Here is a 19,448-nt window from a genome sequence, read left to right on the forward strand (position 1 = left end):
ATGGATTTGAAAAGGGTGGATACAGGGACAATGGTTCCCCTAGAACACATGGTCAGTATCGTAAGGGTTGGCCATTTTGGAGGGAAGAAAGAGATTTTGTCACAGAGGTGAGTGACACTTTTCAATTCTCCACTTGAGAGTCCTACCAGTGAATATATTCAAAACAGATCCACAAATTTTAAGCAAGGGGAACAAGGGAACTGAAATGAAGTCAGAAATGTGGTACATAGTCCATGATCATATTGAATGGTAGAACAGACATAAAGGGCTGAATGGCCTACCCCTGCTTCTATTTATGTTCTTATATAGGATTTTGCAGTTGGCTGTCAACTTACAAACAGCACAAAAGGTATTGGTAATCATACTGAAAATTTATTTTGCCAAAACAACTCAAAGTGTACTTGTACAAAGGACTCATTTAAAAAAAATAAAAACAGCAAATTTTGCACATCACATACCTGTGTTAAAGCCGAACAAAATATTCAAATCTCTTACATATTTCTGAAGTCCGAAGTGCAGGGTGGCAGAAACAGAAGTTCCCTGAGGACAATTTCTTTAACCAAAGATTGTTTGTCCTGAAATAGATCAACTAACAGTAGAGAACTTAATTTTGTATTCTTTGGTTAAATACCAAACCTAAAACCAGTAATTTGTAATGTACAGCATAAAAGTCCAAAGGCATTTTACCATATCAGACAGCTAATCTTTCCCCTTGAGAATCTCTTTCTAAGCACAATTAAACTATTCCATTTCTAAGTAACATTTTAAAACACCAATACAAATTCAAGGTTAAGACATTCAATTTCATCTCTCGTCGGAAGTGTTCTACCAAGTAGCTCCAAGGGGGTGTGATAAAAAATATTATTAGACTTAACTTACAAAATGCCAAGCAGTGAAATGCCTCCCAAGAAAACCAAAGGCAGGAAAGAGTCTGGCATATACGGTATGGCATCATATAATTGACCTTAAAATAAAAATTAAATTTCCTAAACACCCCTCCTATCTCTGAAGCTTGAGCAGATAAGGTCTTGTAAATCCAACTAAAGCAGACACTTCAAATCTTTCTCTTCCAAATCTTGGGAGTCAAAAACCAAGAATGTTCTTGTGCCAAACCTTCAAGGAAAAATGTTTGTTATAATGAAAATTGATTTCATGAGGAAACACTTCTCATTGATACAAACTGCACAGTTGAAGGCAGCATTTATAACCATCACTTATTTATACATACACTTAGCAAATAAACTGGCCTAAGCTTAGCTTGAGAATTCCGAATCAATTGCCACTTTTTTTACTTTAATAAATCAAATGTGAATTGCAGAAGTCTGTTGGAAGTTCGTTTGATGGAAATTCTATTATCCGTCACTGGTAGATTGAGAAACAAAGTATAAATACAAAAGAGGCAGGTATTGAATAATCCAGCATATTGCGCAAACAATACCAAGCATTTAATACTCTATTTTGACAATTTTTTACAAGATTGTCAAAAATATGTAATTTGTATCCCTAAGAGATGGGAGGCAGATATAAATTTACAACAAATTTACATTATTTAAGATAATGGAGCAGCATGGCAAGGTTTAAGTAATAAATAAAAAAAAATCAAGACCTTTCTCTGATCTCCACCCAAAACACAAACACCTTCCCTCTCCCCAAAGGCTGCTCAACCCACAGAGTCCCTCCAGCAGTTTATCTTTGTTACAGATTCACATCCCCAATCACTTGCATCTTAAGACTAATCTCCTTGTTTTGAGATACAATAACCTTTAGATGCAATACCATGAACTTGCTTTACCAGCCTTTTATTCTACAGAATGTATAAATTAATGGTGGGATTGGTTGCTTTACAACAAAATCTGAATGCAAACTCATGCATACAGACATAAAAAAACTATATTGGAAAGCAGACTAGAGGAAATAAAAGTTTAACATATCAGAAATCCCAACTACACTTGAAACTTTTAAAGTGTATGCCAGTGCAACAGGCTTCAATTTTAAAAACATGGTGCGACAAGTGTAAACTCAATTAGCACAATGAATTTAAAGTCTTTGCAATATGCAGAATTGTAGCATCAGTACACAAATGTGTAGCTTTCTAATTTTCCATTCATAATCCGAGAATTAGATCTTCCACGAGAAACAGTCCAGCGAACATTCGATTTTCAAATAACAAAAACCAAAATGACATTCGAGTAGAACGATTCAAAAGTTCAATTATTACAATATCAAACTCCAATAAAAATTAGAACATTACAAAAGGGGGAAACCTTTATGTACAGCAATAAAATTGATTCTACAAAACACTGCACATGGTGGCTGCAATAGTATAAATAAACTTTATCTCTAACATTATCACAAAATATTTTTTGATACATCTTTTGATATGGCTAAAATTTCAACCAAAAAAAGTCTCAATAACAAAATCTACTCATTACACCGTATGTAGGTTTCATGTGCAAGAACAAAACAATCTGAACACAAACTTAAGGTCTAAACATTTATAAGCCAGAGGCTTTATAATTATTTTTTATGGATTATATCTGTTGTACTAAAGCAAGATCCAAATCTTCTTCATCACCAGCAAGTTCTTGAACTGTGTAGTGTTCTGTTCCCTCATCGAGAGGGCACGACTGACTAGGGTGATTAAGGTCTTCACGTGAAGGTTCCCAATAGTCATGAAGTTTTCCCTATAGAAGATTATACAACATGTCAGGTCAGATGGATTTACAAATGTTAACATCCACTGTTAACAATGTTAACAATATTGTTAATCTGAACATTTGTTTCAGAAGCAGGGCAACAGGAAACTAAAGGAAGAACAAAGGATACAAAAGGGGTGGTGTAACGATTAGTGCAACGCTGTTACAGCGCCAGCAATCAGGATTTGATCCCATGCTGTAAGGGGTTTGTACATTCTCTCCCCGCGTCAGCATGGGTTTTCCCCAGGGGCTCCGGTTTCCTCACAACGTTCAAAACCAATCGGGACCTGTAGGTCAATTGGGTGTAATTGGACAGCATGGGCTCGTGGGCTGCAAGGATCAGTTTCCATGCAGTATGACTATATACTACAAATGATGATCAACAGCCTGGTCATTGGTAAAAATAATAAACTACACATGATGGAAATCAGAAATAAAAAGAGAAAATGCTGGAAACTCTCAGCAAGTCAGGCAGCATCTGTGGAAAGAGAGGCGATTAACGTTTCAGGTGTGCAAGATTCTTCATCAGACCTGAAAAGTTAGTGGTTTCTCTTTGATCTGCTGGGTTTCCAATATTTTCCATTTTGATACAAGCCTGATCTTAGAGATGGGTTTCATAAATGGTATACATATAATTTTTTAAAAGGGAGAGAGAAGCATTTGGAGTGGAAAGCCAAAAAAAAACTCTTGCCAAGAATGGTAGCATTAATGACCACATAAAAAAATGGGAAGGTGACCACGGCAGAAGACCAGTGAGGGGCTCGGTGGCTGAGGGACCCACACAGGCTCTGGGCTGCTGGAAACTGACTCATGGGAACCTGGTATCGGAGCTGGGATTTGAGAGGGTTCTGAGGGCAAGAAGGGCTCCCAAAGGTCTCGGGTGCTCATGATTGTTTGGATCTGGAGCTTGAGTTGCCGATGGATTGAACAGGAGTCTATGTGGTGGTAGAGACTGCAGGAGCACTGGAGGTGAATCCACAAACACTCAGCAAGGGGGAGGGGAGAAACTGTTGCCCAATCTGGACGAAAAGGCCCAAGTGCTATGGTACCTCCTACCAGATGGCAGAAGGGAGAACAGTTTATGCGAGAGGTAAACTAGAGTCCTTCACAATGTTTATTGCCTTTCGCCTGCATCGAGCATTGTAGATATCCTTCATGGTAGGAAGAGGCCTAATTATCATTTCTTCTGACTTCACTATCCTCTGCAGGGTCCTGCAGTCTGAGGTGGTACAGCTTCCAAACCAGGCAGTGATGCAGTTGGACAGGATGCTCTCAATACATCCTCCATAGAATGTAGTGAGGATGGAGGGTAGGAGATGGACTTTCCTCAGCCTTCACTGGAAGAAGAGTGCTGCTGGGCTTTCTTGGCTATGGAGCTGGTGTTAAAGGGACCAGGTGAGATTCTCTGTCAAGTGCACACCAAGGACCACCTCATCAGTCAAGCCGACAACGGTCAGTGGAGTGTGGTCCCCCTGGGCCCTCCTGAAGTTGACAACCATCCCTTTTGTTTTATAACATTCAGATACAGGTTGATGGTTCTGCATCAGTCCGTTAGCCCCTCATCTCTGTACACTGACTCCTCATTCTTATTTATAAGGCTCACCACGGACATGCCGTCAGTGAACTTGATGAAGTGGCTCGAGTTGTTACCAATCCGGACTGCTTGAGGTCTCCCAGTTAGGAAGTCAATAATCCAATTGTAGATGCAAGTGTTTAGACCAAGCAGGTTCAATTTCTTTATCAGGTATGATTGTGTGGAATGCTGAACTAAAGTTAAAAACATCATTTAAGCATACGTGTCCTTATTTTACAGTTGGATGAGGGTTAGATGGAGGGTGGTTGTGATAGCATCATCTGTGGAGCAATTGAATCTGTATGTGAACTGCAAAGGGTCCAGTGATGGGGGAGCAGGAGCTTAAGGTGTCCCACGACAAGCATCTTGAAGCACTTCATGACAATAGATGTCAGTGCAGCAGGGCAGTACTCATTGAGGCAGAACACAGATGACTTCTTCCTCATGGGGACCATGGTGGAGGCTTTGAAGCACCATGGCACTTCTCAGGGGAGACATTAAAGATGTCAGTGAGAACATCTTCCAGCTGAGGCATACATCCCCTGAGCACTCTGCCAGGAATGTTATCCGGTCCAGCAGCTTTCTGTGGGTTGACCTTGCCTAGCTCTCTCTTCACATTGGCCACTGCAAGACAGTAACTGATCATTTGGAGGAGAGGTGGTCTTCTTCGCCACCATGTCATTTTTTTGCTTCAAAATGCATGTAGAAGTTATTCAGTGCATCTGGGAGGTTTCACTAGCACAGGCAAATGGTGCAGTCTTGTGGTTGGTGATATCTTGGATGCCCTTCCACATGCATCCCATGTCCTTGCTCTCCAGGAAGTAATATGAATCCGCTGGGCATGTGTACGCTTTGCTTCCTTGATGGCCTTAAACAACTTGGCTCCTGCAATAGCTAGGGCTACCTTGTCGTCCACTCTGAAGGCAGCGTCTCGGATCCTGAGCAGCACACACACCTCCACAGTCATCCATGGCTTCTGATTAGAGTTAGTAATCATGGTCTTGCACACAGTGACATTGTCAGAACAATTAGTAAAGTCTTTGTACTATTACAGGACAATAAAGGGAACTATAAATAATTGAAAGTGGCACTGACAAAGACCTGGTGTAATCTTCTTCCTTCCCTATTACTTCAAGCTGCTGTGTTGAGATCCTGATGCAATTCTGGCACTGGATGCCCCAAGGCTCAGTGTGAAGCTGCTATCTGCAGGAAACACCATGTCCCCCTATTCTATGTGTAGCTGCAACATTTCTCTGGGTCAACAAGCTCAGTGATGGCTGTAGGTCATTGACCTTTCGCCTACAGAGAAATCTCTGGCCTGGGAAGATCAGTGAAGTGAGCCATGTTTTCATGCATCTCAATTGTTAGGGGTTAATGTTACTCAGTGGAGGTAGATCGCGTGGTTCCCAGGGTATAAATGGAGTCTGTTCCTGACCACTGTTTGTTCCTGGATTTTTTGGGAGTGGGAAATGAACAAAAGAAGTGCGTTGGAGAGGATCACAGAAACAGAGAGTTATTTTACTTTGATTGAGATTATGAGCAAGACATCATTAACCTGGTAAAATAATAGTCCTTTGTGTGATGACCAATGATCCCAGAAAAAACTATGAATTATTAGTTCTCACTTTACAGGTATTAGAAGAGCATCTGGCCTCAATGAGGGTGTGAGTGAGTTTGGTCAATGAGCCCAACTCTGCTTGGTACAGGTGTTCACAAGTCGGCCCTTTGGTACCCATGGGGGAGCTGTATGTGGAATTCCAAAAAATTCTGAATTCTGCTGCAGGACCTTTGTGAAAGACATGGTCACTGATGGAATCAAAAATGGGTTGAAGTTCTGCCCTTGCATATGTACAACTTCAAGAGTTTCCTGCACATTGTAATTATTAGATGATTAAGGTTGAATAAGTTTTAGTTTTGCAAAGAAGTTGCAAAACCAAAATCATTTTAACCTTCAATGAACTTCACTCCCGCATGTTGCTTGTTGGAAGTGAGGGATTACATTAAAGAAAATCAAGGATGGTGCAATGACACAGCCAACTTCTTCTAACACATCTAACAATTGGTGTTTTCCAATTTTTCAGCTTTAAATGACATTTGAAGCATTATAGCTAAGAATTGGAAACTAACAATTCAGTTTTTTTTAAAATGGAATATTTGGTCATTACACAAAGGACTATTATTTTGCCAGGACTTGCTCATAATCTCAGTCAAAGAAAGATAACTCCCTGGTCTTGAACAGTATCAGTCTTCAATCCCCATCACACACTAAACTGCATTGTCAATGCTAATTCATCCTGCAGTAAATTACTTGAACTGGTCGAGAACGCTGGAGCAACTCTTGCCACTTTGCATGTGTTCTTGCTTCCAAATCTTTCACCTGGACAAAAGAAAAACTGGTTAGTTTTGTATAGCCATTTTTAAAAATAAAAATGTCCAAACCTGCCAACCCCATCTTCTTAAAAAGCAACACTGAAACAACTGATAAGTGAAAATGCAGTCACGCACCTCGCTTTGATTTAAAAAAACTTTCACTGGATATTTGGGTCCCATAGACTGTCTAAACTCTGATAACTCTCATCACTTCCATTACATCTGCTTGCGTGAGATTTCTGAAATCTCTGCTTCCTGTGAAGGCCCAGTATGGTTTAGGATGTTGAAAAGTCAGGAGCTTTGCAGAACTTTTGAATCCCAGCACTTGCAACGAACTCAGCCTGTTGGAATTCCAACCTTCATGCCCACAACATTTTGTAGTCTTCACACCAAGATGTAAGTAAGTTGCAGTACATTGATAAAATAAGCAAAATTAATGCAGAAAACCACATTACCACTGTAGGAGCATTAACAGCATGTCTATTGACTCAATCAGAGATGCAACCCAAAAACAGGACATCAATCACCCATTTACACCAATCCTATTATATTCACCACATTCCCATAAACTCTCTACAAACCCTAACACTCACCTATAAACTGGGGGTAATTGAAAGTGGCTAATAAACTTACCAACCCACTTGCCTTTGGAATGTGGGTGGAAAAAGAGCACTCAGAGGAAAACCACGTGGTCCAAAGTAAAGAGGTAAATAGGAAAATTTGCAGACTCTGGGATTGTAATGCTATACGCAAAAGTACTGGAGAAACACAGTAGGTCGCGTAGCATCTACAGCAGTCATTCTCTATCTCTTTTTGGTTATGGCTCCCTTAGGACTCTGCTCAAAGTTTATGGGCCCCTTCCCTGTTAAGCAATCAAGTTTTGGTTTCTTCCATACTTCTCTCCTACTGACTACATTTTAAAAAATCTTTTTAAAATATTTATGTTACGCGAGGTGAAAAACAAACTTCAATGTGCTGTGGCCCCCAGGGTGGAGGTGTAGGGCCTCCATTGAAAATGGCTGATCTATAGGAAGTAAAGGGTAACTAAAATATGGAGCTTGACCCCTGGATTGAACCTGGATCCTTGGGACTGTGAGGGAGTATGTAAAATGAAGTAGTTCCGCCATCACCCTTCAAGGAACCATGTGCTCCTCTAGTGTTTAACACAAACATAGAGAGCTCTGCTGAGAACTTCCAAAGCCCAACATCTGGCCTTGTGAGTTTGCACAGGAATATCTTGCATGCAGATTGAATGCCAATTTTATCCAGAAACTACGATCATTTCACAAACTAATTTTAAACATCCTATGATGTTTTATAGTTTTACATGAGCCTCCTCAATATTTCCAAGTTTAAAATCTTGTGCTTCAGGAAAAAGAACACAAGGAAAGCATTTGTACTATGTCAGCTGGTGACACATTAAAAAGGTCTAGTTTTAGTACGTGAAATCTATATGGCAGAAAGAAGTAACAAGTAGGTATCAGGCACCTTGCTACGGTAAAGTAGTTTGTGGTCTTCCCTTATGCTGCATTTGATGTATTTTTCTATTTCAGCGCAGAGTTGTTTCAGATGACCCTGTAATACAAAAAGATTTCCCTCAACAACACATTAAAAAAAACTTTAAAATGGACATGACAGTAATACAAACCACCCCCTACCCATGGTGTCCATGGGCAGAAAAAGACTTACCCGCTGACTGGGTGGAACATTTTCCACATGTATTACTTCATTTGCCAAGACCAGAAGGTTGTAGCACAGATAGTAAGCCTAGTGAATAAAAGCACAATTTAGCAATTCAACAAAATTGGTATGTTACCTAATCTCTTTTTATTAATACTATTTCCCTATTGACTTCAGCTTGACAAATCAGACACTACTCCAAAACATTAAATATTTTTCTTCTTAAAGCTAGAAGCAGGAATTTGGTGGGGTAATGAGGTGGAATTTTGGATCAAGGTACTACACTTGATTTTAGCCAAAAGGCCGAGAAGCGATGAATTTGGGATCAAGGTGATCAGAATTAGTATCAAGTAAAGCCAAGCCATCAGTGAACAGAGTTAGAGGTACATCTCCCTCTCAATGCATTCTTCCATCAATTCACAAGGGGGATTACTACATGGACACACTATTTCTATTTCCCCACCTGACACTTCCATGGGGAGAGTTTGTTCTCCAAATTAATGCTAAATTAAGCAATTTAATTCTTTTCCGCATTCTTGAACCAACTGGGAATGGAATTAAGGATAAGAAAGCATATTTCACTTGGGGCTTTATCAGACAGACTTCTAATTCTCTCATTCTGGGATAAAACGGATCCAATGAATAACAGCAATCAGCTAATGTTCCATAGCAGCCAGCTTGTTTGTTTCAAGTGATTACATGAATGATTATTTACTATAAATGCAATGAAAACATCCAACTTATTGTGTGGGTGAGGTGGAATTTCAAATAGAACTCAAAACAGTTAAAATCAAAATAAAATTAATAACAGCACAGAAAACAATTTGTCAAAGTTAATTGATAAATGTACAGGTAACAAATCAGTAGCTTTTCCTCTTTCACCATTTCCTACTTTGCTCCTTCTGCTCTCCATCTTTCACCCCTCCTCAGTCCACCTGTAACCTACTTGCTCGCTCTACCGCAATCTATCTTCTTGATCAGCTGGCTTTCTTCCCTCCCAGTCGTGATGCAGGGTCTCAACCCGACACATCATAAATCCTCTTTCCCCCCTCCACAGAAGCTGCACTGCCCACAGAGTTTCTCCAGAAGTTTTATTTTTTGTTCCAGATTCCAATATCTCATGTCTACATATTTAAATTCCACTGCTGCATTTCTTGATGAACAAATCAAAATGCCTAGAATGGCCTCTCATCTTTAAGAATGTCCTCTTATTCACTACCAATTTCAAAGGGATTCTTTTAAAACAATAAATGTACATCAATAGCCACAGAGCCAAACAACATTTCTGTGCCCCACGCCCATGCTGACATGTCTGTCCATGGCCTCTTGTACTGTCATACCAAGACCACCTATAAATTGGAGCTAATTTTCCGTCTGGGAACCCTCCAACCGGATGGCATTAATCTCAACATCTCCAGTTTCTGTTAGCCTGCTCCCCATTCTCCTCGTCTTCCTATTCCCTTCATCTTCTTTCCTTCAGCTCTCGACTTCCTTTTCTCCACATTCATAGAGCCATCCCCCTCCCCTTGCTTGCTGGTGTGCCCCTCCCCATCCACCTGAGGGACTGTGCTCCTCCTCCTGTCCCTCCACTCCACATTTTGTTCAGGCACCTGCCTACATTCTGTCATTTCTTGATGAAGGGCTCAAGACCAAAACACTAATTTTGTATCTTTCTATCTTTGCTACATAAAGTACAATGTTTGACCAGCTCAGTTTCTCCGGCATTGTGTTTTTATTCAATTAATGGAGTCGGCAGACTTTCATGTTTTACTTTTTTTTTTAAAAACACTCCAATTCCATTTATGAATTCATGGATGACACCACTGTCACAGGCAAGATCTCTAACAATGAGTCAAAACATTCTTCTTTCTTTCTTTGGCTTGGCTTCACGGACGAAGATTTATGGAGGGGGTAATGTCCACGTCAGCTGCAGGCTCGTTTGTGGCTGACAAGTCCGATGCGGGACAGGCAGACACGGTTGCAGCGGTTGCAAGGGAAAATTGGTGGGTTGGGGTTGGATGTTGGGTTTTTCCTCCTTTGTCTTTTGTCAGTGAGGTGGGCTCTGCGGTCTTCTTCAAAGGAGGTTGCTGCCCGCCGAACTGTGAGGCGCCAAGATGCACGATTTGAGGTGATATCAGCCCACTGGCGGTGGTCAATGTGGCAGGCTCAAAGAGATTTCTTTAGGCAGTCCTTGTACCTCTTCTTTGGTGTGGTCAAAACATAGAAGGGAGATAAAGGGACTAGTGGCTTGATACCAGGACTACATTGTCTCCATCAATTTCAGTAAGGTACTGAATTTTGACTTCTGAAGAGGAATGGAGTTTACACTCCAGTCAGTATCAATGATGCCAACAAAGAGATAGTAGACAACTTTTAAATTCCTAGGAGTAAACCTCCTAGAACCTGATCTGGTCCACCCACTTCAATGCATGGCCAAGAAAACACACCAGCACCTCTACATCCTCAGAAGCCTGAAGAAATTTGGCACGTCACCAGCATCCGTAACAACTATAGGTAGAATACTGAAAGTATCCTGGCAGAGTGCATCACTGGGTGGTATGGGAACTGCTCTGCCCAAAACCACAAGAAACTGCAGAGAGGTGTGAATATAATTCAGTCCATCACACACAGCTCATCCCCTCCTTTTAACCTCTTTAACTTCCACTGCCTTGGAAAAGCAACCAACAAGGACTCACCCCACCATGGTCAAACTTTCTTCACACCCCCCCCCCCAATTCTGTCAGGGAGGAGTCACAAGCATGAGATAATATATCATCAGACTCAAGGACCAGTCTTTCCTACTGTGTTCAGACTCCTTAACAATCCTCATAGTAGTGATGTTATTTTGCCTTTGCTCTAGACCATCTGAATTTTCTGAGGTTCTGCACTGTGCCTATCTTGTTGATAGGGGAAATCATGGGATACAGGAAATGTCTAGCTGGACTATGAACAAAAAAACTTTATCACTACACCTTGGTACATGTGACAATAAACATGAACTAATTCCAGCATTTTTAAAGCCAAGACTGGATGGGATCTCATGCATAGGTGGACAAATTTGACCCAACATTCTGCATTGGTGATAATGATGGCAAGAGCCACAACAACACAAAGCCAATTTCCAATCAAATAGTTTACATGAAATCCTCATAGACACAAGTGCCAGGATACAAACAACAGTTATACAGCAAAACAAAAAAAAACCGTCTGGTTAAATAGGTCTCTTCTTTCTTTCTTTGGGTTGGCTTCGCGGACGAAGATTTATGGAGGGGTAAATGTCCACGTCTGCTGCAGGCTCGTTTGTGGCCGACAAGTCCGATGCGGGACAGGCAGACACAGTTGCAGCGGTTGCAGGGGAAAATTGGTGGGTTGGGGTTGGGTGTTGGGTTTTTCCTCCTTTGTCTTTTGTCAGTGAGTCTTTTGTCAGTCTATGCCAGTGATATAGACATGTAATATATAAAATAAGTAAAAATGCATCAATATTAAAAAGAGTAAATTTCCTGCTTGTTCTCAAAGAAGTCAGTAAATTCATAAACATTCAATATCTTAAAGGCTTCCAATGTAACAAATATAACGTGTAGAAAACACAGCTCTATATTATTACAAAACCTTTCCCAGGCCTAAACCCCTCAGCGAGGATCCACTGCAGATCTCAGCACTGTAGCTGTTAGAGAAAATAAATATTCCCCTTGATAACACAAAACATCTGACTATAATCTCTTATTGCTTGGCACTGAGGACACATTGACACTCTAATTTACAGAACAAATGAGTACATTCTTATACAATCAGTTTAGAATTAGAATGTATCAATGGTACAGACAAAGGCAAGTCATCAACAGATAGCAGCTACTAGATTTTGGTATCTGTTACAGACATCACTTCTATCTTCCTGCAGCAAGTACAAAGTTCATTTTGCTCAGACATGAGTCAGTGTGACAATCAGAGCTCAATTTGTAACCTTTGTATTTTCACGATAGCACTTCCCTCTTTAAGGAAGACTAATAAAATGGTCACGCATTCCATCATTCTAAGCAGCTAATAAAATACAGGTACACTCTCCTTAATCCGGACATCTAAAATCCAGAAAGCTCCAAAATCCGGCAAGTGAAAGAGAGACCAGCAGCGCAACTGGAAAGGATGGGAGTGGATACCGCAGCATAATTCGGGTGGGCTTAAATCTGGCTTTCCAAAATCCGGAAAATTCCAAAATTCGGAACACACTGTCCCCAAAAGGTTCCGGATAAAGGATTGTGTACCTGTATTGTCAATTTTCCTCCACAGTAGTTTATCACAAATAGAGAAGACAGAGCAATACCTGCTGATCCAGCTCTGTAAGTGAGGTGAACTGCTGCTCTTCTTCCTGTCTAGATTTATTTTCCTCTTCAATAGATTTTAACAAAGAAGATGGTTTCATCATGTACAAGTATCGACACAGATTAGAGATCTGGATACAATAAAAAAGATAAAATAGCAGAAATGACATCTTCTCATGTTTGACAACTAACTTTCTCTTCCAGTATTTTAGTGAGGTATTACAATGTCAAATCAAGCTTAAGCAGTTGAACATCTCTTCGATTAGGACATTTTGTTGCATTTCTGTTGGGAACGAGCTTGTTAGGATTTGACTGCATGCTCATTAATTCTATTAGACTTCAGTCATGTAAAACTGTCGACACAGCAGCCCATGCACAGCGTGAAAAAAAACAAAAGTTTGAGAAGGATGGATTTAAAAATCTGATAGTTCTTTAAACAAAATGAGAATGGACTACATGGAAATAAAAATAAAAGATTCTAAGAAACAATGGATGCCAAGACCTGTGAGGAGTTAAACGTAAGTCAATGAACCAAGATGTAGTTTGGCTTTCCTTAAAAGCATCTATCATTTTTATTTTTCATGAGCTTTAATTAAGCAGTGCAGTTTCACGTCTATGAAAAGGCTTCTTTATGTAAGAATAGGCTATGATTTAGGATTAAGCATTATTTGAGAGCAGACAAGTATAAAAGAAGTCACTGTCAGACATGATAATGATGATATTCATCTAATCTGATGAAATCACTACATCCGTACCTGGTGCATGAAAGCTATTCACCGATTTTCACTGCACCTCTGAACTTTTCCACTATTTAAAAAGCCTATTATCTACATCCACTGTCGATTCCACACCCCAATTACCTCTGCATCTAGGGTTTCCTCCCCTACTACTTTCTGACAACCACCTCTGGCACACTAGTTGTAAACCAATGGCTTCAATCACTGGAAAATTATGTTTCTCCAACTTGTCGACAACCTCTATCAAATTTTCCCTCATCTTTCCTGGGTCCAAGTGAAAATGTTTCAGCGTCTAACTCGTGCCATTTCTCCTCTGGTGACTCATCCTTTCGAAAGAAAGATGACCAAGACTGAAAACCAAATTTTGCCTGCAGCCTTAACAGTGATAGCATTTACAATTCTCTTTCCACAAGGGGATGAAGAATACAAGATTGAAACAGGTGTAGACCCTTTGGCCTCCTCTGTCATTCACTAAGATCATGGCTGATCTATACCCTCAGCACCACTTTCTTACATTAACCCCAAATCTCTTCATAACCTGAAAAAGTTATTTATCTGTTTTGAGTTCTACGTCTGCCCAACCAAGAATATTCCAAAGATTCATTATACAGTGAGTGAATAAATTTCTTCTCATTGCCTTTGACAATGCTTGAACTATGAATTTTAGTCCTAAGACACCCCAACCAGAGCAAACATCAATTCTACATCTCTCCTGTGAAGTCCCAAAAGTAAGTTCAATGTAATCTCTAGAGAACATGGACTCAGTTTGCTTAATCCCTCATGGAACAAAAACTCACTCACCAGTAATCAATTTATGAACCTTCCTTGAACACCCTCAAAATCAGGTATATTTTGAGGGTAACACAGAGACCACACCTGTACACAATATTTCAATGAGTGTCCCGCCAGGGTTCTATATAACTGAAGCAAGCAATTTCTATTTTTGTATTCCAAACCACTTTATACAAGAGCCAACATACTCAATTTGATTGCTGCACATTAATTTCCAGCAAATCAACACATCACTCTGAGCAACTTTTAACCTCTATTTAAAATATTCTGCTAACATTTCTCTATCGAAACCTGATTTCCTAATTTTTTTTCATGTGACATTCCATCTGTCACATCCTCTCCTATTCAGAGTTCAAATAAATCACTATTTTGCACACATCTTATCTGTTAGCTATTACTTCTTGTTTAAAAACTACCAGGATTTATCAAACATGATTTTCCCATCATAAAAAATCCAAATCATATTATTATTTCAACTTCTTAATAAATTCTCATCCTTTCTCTACAGATTAATTGATCTGAAGTTTTATCTATTTCTCTCACTCTTTATTTTAAACATTAGGGCATTACATTTGTTAACTTTCAATCTGTAGCAACCATTCTAGAATCTATGGAATTTTGAAAGATCACAATGGATTTGTACTCTATGACCTCTGGATAGAATAGTTCAAAGAAAATTAAATTTTTGTAAATGTTATTGAATATTTTTTCCCCCCAAAAAATAGTAACATTTTAAATATACAATATATTAAACTTTTTCTCACAAACACAAAAAACAAAACCGTTCCTCCCTCCCTCCCATACACTGAGATCCGTTCACCATCAGAGCTTACATATATTTTAAGTATATAGGATACAGTTGTGGAAGCTATGTTTTTGTATATAAAAGTTATTTTTATACTATTTTGTTCCTTTTTATTATTGTATCTGGGCCCCTATGTGGTCAAGGTATGGCTGCCAAACCTTTACAAAAGTGTCATATTTATTCTTTAAGTTATATGCGAGTTTTTTCCCCCTTAGGTTTACAGCTGTTATTTCCACAGTCCATCGTGATAAGTAGAGGGGAGTTGGACTTCCAAGTGATTGCAACATTTTTTTTGCTAACATCAGTGCTATTTTTATAAATGAGATTTGACATTTGGTCAATTTGTTGATTATTTCCATTAAATTACCTAATAGATATAGCTCTGGGTTGCCCGTAAAGCCACTCCTGTTATCCTGGTTAATTTTTCTGCGATTTCTTGCCAAAATGGTCTCACTTTCATGCACGACCACATGGCATGTAGAAAAGTTCATGTCTCAATCCCACATCTGAAACACATCTCTGAAAATTTGGCTTTTGATCAGTGCGACTTTTGTGAGGTAAGATATAACTGATAAAAAAACTGTACTGAAGCAGTCCATATCTTCCATTTATAATTGATGTCATGCTGTTCTTACACCAATCTGACCAGCTTCTCTCTGATATCACCACACCCAAGTCTGACTCCCATCTTTCCCTGCTCTGGAGAGCAGAGTAGATTTTTGCTATAAATTTAGATGTATTCCCCATCCAAACTGTTCAGTTTCACTAATTTCATGTAGGGTCAACATTGTCCCCACCTTTCTCTTAAGAATGATGTAAGCTGGATAAAATGGTATTTGTGTTTAATTGTTCAAAGGATATAAGAGTTCATTCCGTATAATAGTCCTTAATATATCTTGTATCTTTTTCATACCAAAAATTTAATATTCTATTGTCCATGTTTATAGACAATAACACATTTTTACACAATGGTGGTTTTATTGATATCCCTACTTATTTCCCTATACATTCATTAATTTCTAATCATATGTATTAGAATGGGGTTCTCCATCTTTTTCTTTAGTGATTTGAAACTCTATAGATAAAGTTCTTTGCTTCCCCCTCCTTCATTGAGTACATGCCCATTTGAACCCAAGATTGGGGGGGGGGGGGATGTCTTCAGTGAAAAAGACTGAAAAATCTAAGCTGAACAGCTTGGTAATATTTTTTGATATCTGGAAATCTAAGCCCCATGTCAGTTTTTCCAATGCAATTCTTGGTACCTTATTATTCCATAGGAACTGTCTAATATGGTGTGTTTTTCTTGCCCAACTTTGAAGCCCTTTATATCTGCATCCCTTCTTATCAACTCCCCCAGCAGTTCAATCGTTAAAATAAAAAGCACTGGGAACAGGTGGTATCCCTGTCTACTTGATCTACTCAAGGGGATCACTGCCAACGTGTGATTATTTGTTATTATTTTAGCTTGTGGTTTATGGTATAAAGTATAAATGTTCTACCTATACCAATTTTTTTCCCCAAAAAATTTTAAATAAAAAGGGCCATTCCAAATGGTCGAATGCTTTTTCTGCATCTAGGGCGACTGTAATACTTAGGTTTTGTTCAGATTTAGCTATGTGTATTGTATTAAATAATCTTCCGAAACTATTTGAGGAATTCCTTCCATTAACAAATCCTGTTTGGTTCATATGTATCAGTTTTGGCAAGTATTATACTAACCCATTAGCCAATGTTTTCACTAGTATCTTATAATCTGCAATTAACAGAGAGTTTTTTGTGAGTTCCTATTCTTTTTTGGTAACACTGTAATAATCATGGTTGAGAATGACTCTGGGTGGGTCTGTGTTTCCAGTTTGGTCCAGGACATCCATTAAAAGGGGCATTAATAATCTATGAATTGTCTATAAAAATCAGGTGGAAATCCATCCTCTCCCAGTGATTTATTAGCCTGCAGGGTGTCCAGGGCCTTTTCAATTTCATTCCTTGTGAAGGGAGTATATAATTATATCCTTTTACTCTCTTCCAGCCTTGGAAGATCAACACTCTGCAAAAATTCTTCCATTTCGCTCTCATCTCCTAGTAATTCTGTTTTGTATAGTTTTGTGTAATATTATTTAAAAGTGTCATTAATTTCGTTTTATTCATATACTAGTGTCTGTTTCTATTTTATAGCAGATATCATTCTTGATGATTCCTCGGTTTTAATCTGCATACATTTTCTTGCTTTTCCATTATTGTAAGAGTTAACATTAATGGAGAAGCCTCGATAGAAGCCTCGTTGTATATTCTGTTTTTAATCACTATTTTTTAAACAGGGCAGACATTAAAAATAAGTCAATCCTTGTATGAGAGTTGTTCACCCTTGAGTAAAAATAGTCTCTCTTTGTGCAATTTAATTGCCTACATACATTGATTTGATTTAGATATTTCATATAAAATTGTGGTTTTTGCTGCTTTCACCCTTGTTATTGTTCTTGCCGATTTATCTAGTATTGGGTCCAAGCAGAAATTAAAGTCTTCTCCAACTAATATATTTTGTCTTCCCTCTGCTGTTCTTAAGAATAATCATAAATGTCCATGCTTCTCCATATGTTTTAGTGTGCCATTACATAACTTCCAGCTTGATCAATAGAAGCATCTTCCATTAACACTGGTGTATTTTTATTAATTAGAATAGCCACCCCTCTTGCCTTTGAACCAAAGGAAGTCAATATTATTTGTCCCTCCCATCCTCTTTTTAATTTATCATGTTCCAATTTGGTAAGATGTGTTTCCTGCAAAAAGATTAAATACATTTTTAATTTCTTTAAGTATGCCAAGACCCTCTTTCTCTTCACAGTCCTGTTTATCCCATTAACATTGACTAATAAACTTTAATGTTTCAGCCATACCATTTTTCACACAAATATTGTATAATATCTTCCTAATTTTTTTTTTTAAATACTGTCTTTTTTTAAAAAAAATGCCTTATTGAAAGGCATTTCCAACACATTCATTCCCATTTAAGAAACACATACACATCCCTAGCTCTGATAGTGACATTAACAATAGTACCTGGAAGCCTGCATAAAAAGCCTGTGGGTTCTTCCAAAGAAGATAAATCTTCCTATGGCTCCATCTTTTAAAATTGCTCCTCTCCCGGCACCATGTACCCCCCGCAAAACCCAGTCGGAGTTCCAAACTTGCAGCTTTCCTTACCACCTTTCTATCTTTTCAGAGCTCTCCATATAAACTAATTTTTTTTATAACAGTGAAAACAAAGCAGCTCAGTACTATTAGTATAAATAAAAAAGATAAGTCTTTCAGTTAGTCCTTTGAAATGCCCTTTTCAGTTGGCGACTTTAATCTTTTCATAACTTTCTTAAAAATTCTTCCACTTCTTTATTCTTGAAAATTCATCGATTACCTTCTGAAATATCCACCCTCAGTGTTGTTGGATAAATCATTGAATATTTAAAGTTTTTGGATCACAGTTGTCTCTTTACCTCATCAAATTCCTTTCTTTGTTTAACCAAGGCAGGGCTGAAGTCAAGGAAAAACATAACTTTTGCATTGTTTACCATTAATGGGCCATTATTATTTTTTGAATATTCATATGCTACTCCCAAGATCACAACTCTCTCATGGTAACTTAAAAGTCTTAAAAGGACTGGTCGTGGTCACTGTTCGCCGTTTCTTCTGGGTCTGAGGGTTGGTGAGCCCCTTCAATTTGCAGCTTTGCATATAGCTTAATTTGTCCCAGCATTTGTGGGATTCCGTCTGGTTTCAGAGAAACTCACCGCATCTTTTCCCTCAATTCTTATATTGATGATTCTTATATTGCTAAAATTTTCCATATGGTTGATCTTGACCATCAGTCCTTTCTTTTCTGTGTCCCATATTTTTTTTTTCAATGCCTTCAGTCTACCTTTTGTTTTGTCCAGTTCAGCCTCTGAACGAGTCATTCATTTAAGACTTCCACAACTTCTTTAATTTTCGTTACCTTCTCTGATATATCTCTCATTGCTGAATCCATACTCGTAAAATGACTGCATAAAGTTTCCAACATAGGATGGTGGCTATATCTTGGGCTGACTCCCCAGCTCTGCTGGCTTCAGCCGGTCCCAAGGTCCCTGCTGACTCACTGAACATCAAGTTTCCAATCGATGTTCTTGGCTGAGCTGTTACTTCTTCAGCTTTTGTTTTTGGTTGCTTTGGGTCGTTTCGCACCAGTTTTATCCATTTTTGACAATACTGGTTTTTGAGTTTTAAACCATATTTTTAATACTTTTTGTGGAGAGCTCTTTCAAAACACTTCCACTCAGCTCATTGGCATGGCCACACCCCCCGAGTCTGTAATGTTATTAACAGCTTTATCGATTGGTTTCTGAACTTTTAAACATTGTATTTTTTCTGCATAAAACTCTTCTTTCTGGCCAAATTATACATAACCCATTTCAATAATCAAAATACTTAACAAGACATGAAATAGAATACAGT

At 38.7% G+C, this 19,448-nt stretch overlaps 1 protein-coding gene across 5 annotated transcripts in view; it reads right to left on the reverse strand.

Annotated features, from left to right (window-relative positions):
• Positions 1–352: 352 nt before the first annotated feature.
• slf2 (SMC5-SMC6 complex localization factor 2) overlaps positions 353–19,448 on the reverse strand; it is a 102,671-nt gene continuing 83,575 nt past the window's right edge. For 4 of the 5 annotated variants that reach the window (XM_069900105.1, XM_069900106.1, XM_069900104.1 and 1 more), the window contains 5 exons: positions 12,638–12,766; positions 8,329–8,406; positions 8,128–8,214; positions 6,578–6,646; positions 353–2,684 (listed from right to left, as the gene is read on the reverse strand). In XM_069900105.1, coding sequence (XP_069756206.1) covers positions 2,532–2,684; positions 6,578–6,646; positions 8,128–8,214; positions 8,329–8,406; positions 12,638–12,766 — 516 coding nt within the window. In that variant the 3' untranslated portion in view covers positions 353–2,531. Of the gene's footprint in view, positions 2,685–6,577; positions 6,647–8,127; positions 8,215–8,328; positions 8,407–9,870; positions 11,748–12,637; positions 12,767–19,448 lie in introns of those variants that run through there. The other variant, XM_069900109.1, reaches the window with a different exon arrangement.

Source organism: Narcine bancroftii, chromosome 10, assembly GCF_036971445.1.
Source record: "Narcine bancroftii isolate sNarBan1 chromosome 10, sNarBan1.hap1, whole genome shotgun sequence".
NCBI classification, from domain to species: domain Eukaryota; kingdom Metazoa; phylum Chordata; class Chondrichthyes; order Torpediniformes; family Narcinidae; genus Narcine; species Narcine bancroftii.